The sequence below is a fragment of the Vicia villosa genome, unplaced genomic scaffold (genome assembly GCF_029867415.1).
Source record: "Vicia villosa cultivar HV-30 ecotype Madison, WI unplaced genomic scaffold, Vvil1.0 ctg.002028F_1_1, whole genome shotgun sequence".
NCBI lineage: Eukaryota > Viridiplantae > Streptophyta > Magnoliopsida > Fabales > Fabaceae > Vicia > Vicia villosa.
Genome location: NW_026705817.1, coordinates 43,066 through 52,715, shown reverse-complemented (window position 1 = coordinate 52,715; position 9,650 = coordinate 43,066). Strand labels below are relative to the sequence as shown.

At 41.5% G+C, this 9,650-nt stretch overlaps 1 protein-coding gene across 1 annotated transcript; it reads right to left on the bottom strand.

The window, feature by feature from the left end:
* Positions 1 to 4,001: 4,001 nt before the first annotated feature.
* On the bottom strand, positions 4,002 to 9,508 carry LOC131637554 (uncharacterized). Its single transcript, XM_058908154.1, has 3 exons — positions 9,127 to 9,508; positions 4,860 to 5,824; positions 4,002 to 4,715 (listed from the first exon to the last, which is right to left on the bottom strand). Exons 1-3 carry the CDS (start codon positions 9,506 to 9,508, stop codon positions 4,002 to 4,004), a joined length of 2,061 nt encoding a protein of 686 aa, XP_058764137.1.
* Positions 9,509 to 9,650: the final 142 nt, after the last annotated feature.

Here is a 9,650-nt window from a genome sequence, read left to right as displayed (position 1 = left end):
AGTTTATGAGGAATAAATTATTCTTTGCGCTTGGTATTGAAATGACGAAAGTTGCAGTGTGAAAGGGAAAAACGTTTATTGATTATTGCCTTGAATTGGCGAATGTACAAAAAGTATGGAAGAAAGAAAAATGACAAATAGAAATGATATTAATACTGCTATCACTCTTTTATTATCGAGGGTCCCAGTAATCCTTTGACTTCAGAAGTTGGTGATTGCACGACTTTTTATCCTTTATGAATCATCTTGGATCTTGGTTTGGAATCTTGCCCCTGCTATGTGTAGTACTTCTTGACTGCATCTGAATTGATTGGATGCGACAACTCATCTCCATCCATGGTGGTGAGGACAAGTGCTCCTCCTGAGAATACTGTTTTGACGACATATGGACCTTCATAGTTAGGTGTCCATTTTCCTCGGGCATCGAGTCGGGGTAGTAAGATCTTCTTGAGGACGAGATCTCCTTCTTTGTAAGTTCGAGGACGGACCTTTTTATCGAACGCCTTTTTCATCCTTTTCTGATAGAGTTGTCCGTGACACAAAGCTGTCAGTCGCTTTTCTTCAATGAGATTCAGCTGATCAAAACGGGTTTTTACCCATTCCGATTCTTCTAACTTTGTATCCGCTAGGACTCTTAAAGAGGGAATCTCTACTTCGATGGGAAGTATTGCTTCCATACCATAGACCAAAGAGAAAGGGGTTGCTTCTGTGGATATGCGCACTGAAGTTCTGTAACCGTGTAAGGCGAAGGGAAGCATTTCGTGCCAATCCTTATACGTCTTTACCATCTTTTGTATTATTTTTTTGATATTTTTATTTGCGGCTTCAACAGCGCCATTCATCTTAGGCCTATATGGTGAAGAATTATGGTGTTTAATTTTGAATTCTTCGCACAACTCCTTCATCATATTATTGTTCAAGTTCGACCCATTGTCAGTGATGATTCTACTTGGAATCCCATATCGGCATATGAGGTTATGTTTGATGAACCGGGTAACCACTTGCCTTGTTACATTAGTGTAGGAAGCAGCCTCGACCCACTTGGTGAAATAGTCAATGGCAACCAATATGAATCGGTGTCCATTAGAGGCCTTAGGTTTGATCATTCCTATCATATCAATCCCCCACATCGCAAACGGCCATGGTGAACTCAGCACATTCAATGGATTTGGCGGTACATGTACTTTGTCGGCGTATATTTGGCATTTGTGACATGTCCTTGCATATTGGAAGCAATCAGCCTCCATTGTTAACCAGTAGTACCCTGCTCTTAATATTTTTTTTGCCATTGAATGTCCGTTTGCATGTGTTCCAAAGGTTCCTTCATGGACCTCCTTGATGATCTCCTTGGCCTCATTCTTATCCACACATCTTAGTAACACCGAATCGTAGTTTCGCTTGTATAGGACATTACCATTTAGGAAGAACTTAGATGCCAACCTCCTTAGTGTCTTTTTGTCAATTGCAGAGGCGTTCTCTGGGTATTCTTGTTTCTCCAAGTATTTCCTAATATCATGGTACCAGGGCTTGTTATCGGGTTGCTCCTCGATCGTAAGGCAATAGGCTGGCTCGTCAAAGTGTCTGATTGTTATCTGAGGTTCGTGATTTGGCCAGGTTACTTTAAACATAGAGGAGAGTGTTGCCAACGCGTCGGCCATTTGATTTTCCTCCCTCGGGATGTGATTAAAAGTGATGGTCTCAAACTCAGCCATTAGTTCCAGTATGAGGTCTCGGTATGGGATTAGCTTTGCATCTCGCGTATCCCATTCTTTATTGACTTGGTGGATTACCAATGCTGAATCCCCATATACCTCGGGTAATTTAATCCTTAGATCGATCGCAGCTTCTAACCCCAATATGCACGCTTCGTATTCTGCAATATTGTTGGTACAGTCGAAACATAATCTCGCAGTGAAAGGTATGTGACAATTGTTAGAAGATGTTAAGACTGTCCCTATGCCATGTCCTAGTGCGTTTGAGGCTCCATCGAACGTAAGGGTCCACACCAATCCTGGTTTGGGTCCTTCATCGGGTCCAGGTATTTCATAGTCTCTTACTAGCATAATGTCCTCATCAGGGAAGTCGAACTTCATAGACTGATATTCTTCGATGGGCTGATGAGCTAGATGTTCTGCCAACACACTCCCTTTTATTGCTTTTTGAGTGACGTATTGAATGTCATATTTTGATAGTAGCATTTTCCATCTAGCGATTCTTCCTGTGAGAGCCTGTTTTTCGAACACATATTTCAGAGGATCCATCCTCGATATTAACCATGTGGAATGGTTCAGCATATATTGCCTTAGACGTTTGGAGGCCCATGCTAGGGCGCAACATGTCTTTTCCAACGGTGAATATCGAGATTCGCAATTGGTGAATTTCTTGCTGAGATAGTAAATAGAGTTTTCTTTCCTGCCAGTTTCGTCTTGTTGCCCCAGTACGCATCCCATAGATCTTTCGAGGACGGTGAGGTACATGATCAAAGGTCTTCCTGATACGGGAGGCACGAGTATCGGTGGCTCTTGTAAATAACGCTTTATGGTTTCGAAAGCTACTTGACAATCGTCGTTCCACTTGATTGGTTGATCTTTTCTTAGTAATTTGAATATGGGCTCGCATGTAGCAGTTAAGTGCGAGATGAACCTTGAGATGTAATTCAAACGACCTAAGAAACCACGAACCTCTTTTTCTGTTCTTGGAACGGGCATTTCTTGTATGGCCTTCACTTTGTCAGGATCTACCTCTATGCATTGTTGGCTTACTATGAATCCCAACAACTTTCCTGATCTCACACCAAACGTACACTTGTTCGGGTTCAACCTTAGCTTGAACTTCTTTAAGCGTTCGAATAACTTTTGCAGGTGCGTAATGTGTTCCTCTTCAGTACAAGACTTAGCGATCATGTCGTCCACATATACTTCGACTTCCTTGTGGATCATATCATGGAACAGCGTGACCATAGCTCGTTGATACGTTGCCCCAGCGTTTCAAAAGGCATCACCTTGTAACAGAAGGTACCCCAAGATGTCATGAAGGTGGTTTTCTCCATGTCTTCGGGAGCCATTTTGATTTGATTATACCCAGAGAATCCATCCATGAATGAAAATACTGAAGCTTGTGCGGTATTGTCCACTAGTATGTCTATGTGTGGCAGTGGAAAGTCGTCCTTTGGGCTTACCTTGTTCAGATCTCTGTAATCAACACACATGCGCACCTTCCCATCCTTCTTAGGAACTGGCACTATATTGGCGATCCACGGTGGATATTCAACTACGGCAAGGAAACCTGCGTCGAACTGCTTGAGTACCTCTTCTCGGATTTTATTATCCATGTCGGGTCGAACTCTTCTGCGCTTTTGTCTGACAGGTGTGCAACCCTCTTTGAGTGGTAGCCTATGTACGACGATGTCTGTATCCAAGCCAGGCATGTCGCGGTATGACCAAGCGAATATTTCTACATAGTCATGGAGAAGTTTGACTAGCGTTGCTTTTATGTCCTCATTTAGTGTTGCCCCAATCTTGATTTCTTTGGGTTCTTTATCGGTGCCCAAGTTTATGATTTCAATGGCTTCTTGAGGAGGGAGCATGCTTTTGGATTCTCTGTCCATTAGTCTTGACAATTCTTCCGGAAGTCCGTCGTCTTCCTCATCCCCTTCCTCAGACTGATTAGCGAGAGCCTCGAGTTTATATTGAGTTTCAGCAGTATTATTATCGGTGATGTTAGAAGTTGATCTGCACATGTTTATGTTTTGTTTTTAGTATGCAATTATGATCGTGCTTTTGTTTTATGCAAGAATGTTAATTGTCATTTTTAGGAAAGTAAATGCAGGAACGAGACGGTGTTTTCAATACCAAATGCAAACGACAATTTTATTAATAAACTCAAACTTTGAAAATAAAATGGGGCCCTTACAGACCAACTCTATGCTTCGGGCGAGGCATGAGCGACATTGTTTTTTTTTATTTAATTGAAAAGAGAAATAAAACACACGACAAAACAAATTACTTTGAAATATAAACTATCTCTGGTATCTCCAAGCTTGTCCAATTTTGGAGTTGTTCTCCTGGTCTGATCATTCGGATGAAATTGGATGTACCTTCCATGCTAGATATCATGGATACATGCTCATATCCTCCTGTGACAAAAGTTTGCGTGATCGGAGGGAATCGTTGCTCTTCCTTTGCAGCCTTCTTTGTTGGTTGACATCCTAACCCCAGACGATCTCTCTTCTCTTGAATTTCTGGCACTTTGCCCCAGCCTTCCATTTTCAGGTCTTGCAGGTCTCTCCAGGATGCCACCGCCCTTCGTATCTTCTCTACCGGTAGTGTGACAGCGGTTGCTATCTCTAGTGCTTGGAATGAGGTTTCCAACGCCCTTTCTCCAACCTCGATGTATCGGTATGAGTCCAGATTGCTAACAAATATATCCTCCTCCCCATTGACGGTCACTATAGAGTTCCCATCCACAAATTTTACTTTTTGATGCAGAGTAGAGGTAACTGCCCCAGCAGCATGAATCCAGGGACGTCCCAATAAGCAGGTATAAGCAGGTTCAATCTCCATTACTTGGAAATTGATGCAGAACGTATGGGGACCAACTACTACAGGGAGGTCTACTTCTCCAAATACCGGACTTTGTGATCCATCGAAGGCCTTGACTACTAGACGACTTGGTCTAACTACCAGACTCTCCAAGGCTATCTTGTCAAGAGTGGCCTTTGGCATCACGTTTAATGATGACCCTGTGTCAATCAGAACTCTGGATAGATGAGCTTTCCCACATTGTATGGAGATATGCAAGGCTTTGTTATGTTCTTTCCCTTGTGGGGGTAACTTATGATCATTGAAGCTTAAACATGCCCCAGCAGTAAGATTAGCCACCATTCCATCAAATTGATTTACAATGATATCTTTAGTTACGTGGGCGGCATTAAGGATTTTCAGCAAGGCGTCTCGATGTTTCTCCGAGTGCACTAGTAGCGAGAGGAGTGATATTTTAGATGGAGTTTGGTGTAACTGGTCTACCACTCTATAATCACTTTTCTTGATTAATGCCAAGAACTCTTCAGCATCTTTGTTGGTGATCTCTTTATCCTTGGGTATGCCTTCTTCAGTCGGGACCACAGTAGATTGATTACTTGCTTGTGCTAAGTTCTCATTTGGTTTCGTAGTATTGAATATGCGACCACTACGAGTCATGCCCCTAGGCCCAACGATGTTTGTCACATCCGTATTAGTGCCAGAATCATATTCCCAAGGGACCGCTTTCATTTTGTCCGCCGGATATGGATCTCTGACAGGGATGATCCTAGTGTGTACTTGTGTGGGTATCAGCAATGGTGCTTTGGCGCAGGGGATGATCAATGTCTTTCTTGCCCCTGGACTAGGTATTATCAATGGCTCATTCCTCTCCAGCATGGCCACATACTCCTCCTTGGAATGTTCTTTCAACTGAATTACTCCTTGGTCCACGAGTCTCTGCAGGGTGTCCTTAAAAGCCTTGTTATGTTCTAGGATGAACCCCCTTGCGAGTAGATACCTCTTAAGGGCATCTATAGGGGAACTCCGTTGTTGAACTAACTCTTGCTCAGTGACGACCTCGATCGCATTGACTGTGCCATCGTGACGAGGCATGGGATTTGTCTTCACATTAGGTTTGTCGAAAGCAATTGCCCCAGACTCGATTAGGTCTTGAACTTTGTGTCTGAAAGCCCAGCATTTTTCTAATGTGTGTCCAGGAGAATTGGCGTGAAATTCACACCTTTCATTAGGTTTGAAGTTGGGTGTAGCTTTTCCAGGAATCGGAGGTGGCATAGGTCTTAGTTCTACTAATTGCTCATTTACCAAATATTTTAGTATTTCGCTTCTGGAGGTGGGCAAAGGATCGAATTTCCTTGGAGGACCTTGGAACCTGTTTTGTTGAGGTGGGAACGACATAGGAGGTCTCGATTCCTGGTGCACCACTGCGTTGGTCTCCCCTTCTTTCTTTTTAGCGAAGGTTGAGGTGGGCCTCTTTGAGTGATAAGAGTTAGATGATGCTCCTTGTATCTTCCCATCTTTGATTCCGTCCTCAATTCTTTCTCCGATGACCACTAGATCTGAGAATCCTGAGGATACACTGCCGATCATCTTATCGTAGTATGGTCCTTGTAAAGTTCTCATAAACATGTCAACCAGCTCCTTTTCCAGCAACGGAGGTTGGACTCGGGACGCCATTTCTCTCCATCTTTGGGCGTATTCCTTGAATGATTCTTCCTTCTTTTGGGACAAATTTTGTAATTGCATCCGATTGGGTGTCATGTCCAGATTGTACTTGTACTGCTTTAGGAACGTATTAGCAAGGTCGTTCCAGCTTTGGATATGTGTCTTTTCCAATTGCATGTACCATTCAACAGATGCCCCACTTAGACTGTCTTGGAAGAAATGCATCATTAGCTTTTGGTCATTGGCATAAACAGCCATCTTCCTGACGTACATGTGTAAATGACTTCTTGGGCATGTAAGTCCTTTGTATTTCTCAAAGTTGGGTATCTTGAACTTATGAGGAATAGTCAAATCCGGAACCAAGCTCATTTCATAGGTATCCACATCAAAGGCGTCATATCCTTCTATTGCTTTCAGCCTTTCTTCTAGCGCATTGATTTGTCCGCTGTTTCTAGCACTTTCTTCAGAATCAGATTGGGTTTGCTTATGCTGGGGTTCCTGATTTGTTTCGTCCGCTTCCCCATATTGTAAATCCACGTAGTCCTCATCTTTAGGTGGATTGTTAGCAGGGATGTGAACAGTGCGAGGTGCCCCCTCTTTCTGAGTGGTGGGGATGAATCCTTCATGGGAAGCTTCTCCCTCTTCATGGGTTCTGATAACTCTCTTAGAGGAGTGGGCATTTGACTTGTGGGGGTCAAAGCCTCGAACAAATCCTAGCAGCGGGTTGCCATCATTCGGTATTTCCTCATACTGATTCCGAGCTTCCCTAGCCCTTTCCTGCTCATCTCTAATGTCCTTCATGAAACTCAACATCTGAGCCATTCCTCCCTTAATCTCGTCCACAGTGCCTTTCAACTGTGTCACTTCTTCGCGAAGGGCGGCTTGATTCTGCTCTAGTTGTTCCATAGCTTTCTTCTTCTGAGCACGGGTTTGGTATGGTGGTATGGTTGCTTGATTGTCTTCTCCAATGGCGTGACTGGAGATAAAGATAATTTCTTTTTAATGCTTTGAAAATAAATATGATATGCATGCTATGAATGTTATGTTTATGTTATGCTCATGTCTTATCCACATAGTAAAAATTTTTTTTTATATTTTTTCTATTATTTTTGTAGTAGAATCCTTTTTTTTATAACCCTTTTGGTGAATAATTGCAAAGAAGATGAATAATACGGAAATAAACACACTTTATTAATTCGAAAAAAAAACTTGCAAAGAAATACAATTTAAATTTTTCATATTGTAAAAAGGAAATAAACATCAAAAGAAATTAAACTTCCAAAATTTAAAGTAAAAACTATAAATGACTAAGAACGCCTATGAATGTCCTCCTTGAATTTGTCCACCATGTCTCTACAAAGCTCCATAAATTCTTTCACCGCTTCGGGAAGGATGATGGGGGAAGACTCCGCTCTTTCCAAACTCTTCGGAATGTCTAGGATTAAATCATTGCACAAATAGACTAGCTTATCATAATTTTCACGACATTTCTCATATTCTTCAAGCATCTTGGGAACCATGCTCACATGCTCATTAGCCGTGGAAACAATTGTGTATTGCCTTTTCCAATAATCCCCTTCATCCCTTGCAGCCTCATATATCTCCCTTTGCCTTATGAATACTTGCCTAAGCGAGGCCATGGCTTGAAGTGCTCTGTTGTACTCCCCGGTGCACTGTAAAAGTGCTTCTTCCGTAGTCAATCTCCTTGTGTGTTCCTCTTGTTCAGAATTGCGGGCTTCTTGAAGATCAAATTTGAGATGCCTTATTTCTACCTCTTGATCTTTAGTTCTATCAGTTAACTCAAAAACCACAGCTTCTAGATTTTTCTCGGATTCTGCTTTATCATGGGAAGCCTTTTCATAACGCCTCCTCCACCTTGCAATTTCTATACTTGCTTGTTCCAACCTTTCATTATGTGCGATTAAATCAAAGTTAGCACTTAGGACTCCTTCGGTTGCACGCTTTCTTTTATTGCTTTGTCTATCATTTTCTTCCTTAGCGGCTTGAAGCTCTTGGCTCTTATCTTTAAGATCGAGACGTAGTTGGCTCTTTTCGTTGGAAAGTCGATGTATGTCAAGCTCTAATTTTTCCTTTTCCTTACGGGACGCCTCTAGGGCAGCCTTGATTCCTTCTATCTCTTCGATGGATATAGAAACAGGATCAGGAGAATCGGGCTTGTATGTGGGATCCACACCAAAAGGAAGCAAAATCTTTCCAACTCTCTCTTGAACCCATCTTGTGTAAGGTTCCTTAGCAATGACATTCTTTGGCCCAAAATTCTTTGTTTGAACATGCTTCCAAGCTTGAATTATTTTCTTTAATGTCCTAGGATTACCTTTCCCATTATCATGCAAAATTAATCCTTCGACTTGTTGTTCGGAAGGCTCACAATCCATAGAATGACCCAATTGGCGCAATGCTAGCACGGGGTTATAATTAATACAACCTAAAGTTCCCATTAAAGGCAAATTATTGAACTCTCCACATTTTTAAATAATCCTTTCGGAGTTTAATTTTCTTGCGAACCAAAAGATAGAATCCGCCTTAAGAGTCCTTAATTTCTGAGACCATTCATGCCTAGTCAAATCTTTGATCAAATAGTTGGCTTTGTAGAGATGCGAAGTCAACCAAGAGTACAATAAATGAACACAACAGAATATCATTCCTCTTTTCTTTTCATACCGATCATGGATGGTATAATAAATATTAGCAAGGATGGTGGGAGTTGGATCCTCATTTGAATTCCTGAAGGAGGTAAAAGCGTGAATAGCAGCATGATCAACATATTCCGCCTTCTTTGGCAACAAAATAACACCAAAAATTAAAAGAGCTAAAAAATGTCCACAAATGTCCCATTGTTTCCTTTGAGCATAAGACATAGCTTGAGCTTCTAAATAAGTTCTCCGAATCCCATGTACATTACCATCAATTTTATAATTGGGTTCTAAATCCGCAGCGGGCACCTCTAAGGCTTTGGCCAAATCAGAAATCTCAACTTTTTTCCCAGCACCTTTATAAAATTCTTTTTTAATCTTCGAGAACCCAAGCATAGTATCCATCTCTTCCAAAGTAGGAGCCAACTGAAAATCCTGAAACGTGAAACACCTAAGCGGAGGATCATAGAACTGAATCAAAGCGGTGATGGCTTCTTCTTGAACCTTAACCTTGAGCAAATCCAGAATATCACCATAACGGCTCACAAACCTGTTCAAACCATTTGATGACATTTTATCTCTGATTATCCTCAGTTTTTTGATATCAGGTACCGAGACAGCAAGGTGGACAATGGGCTTCTTATCACTCATTTTCCTGAATATTCACCAAAAGCATTATTATTTTTATTTTTCTTCTTTTTTTTTACCTATGGATAAGACATGATAAAAAAATATGCATATGATGTAATGATGCATGCAAACAAATATATACAAAACAACAAAAATAATAATA

Bases quoted from the DNA above. Each gene is read 5' to 3' on its own strand.
- LOC131637554 (XM_058908154.1), bottom strand. From the start codon at position 9,508: ATGAGTGATAAGAAGCCCATTGTCCACCTTGCTGTCTCGGTACCTGAT. The intron at 5,825-9,126 runs GTAATGTACATG...AGCAATTAGTAG, and splicing joins ACCCAATTATAAAATTGATG to AACTAAGACCTATGCCACCT. The intron at 4,716-4,859 runs GCATGTTTAAGC...GTGATGCCAAAG, and splicing joins TGGCTAATCTTACTGCTGGG to GCCACTCTTGACAAGATAGC.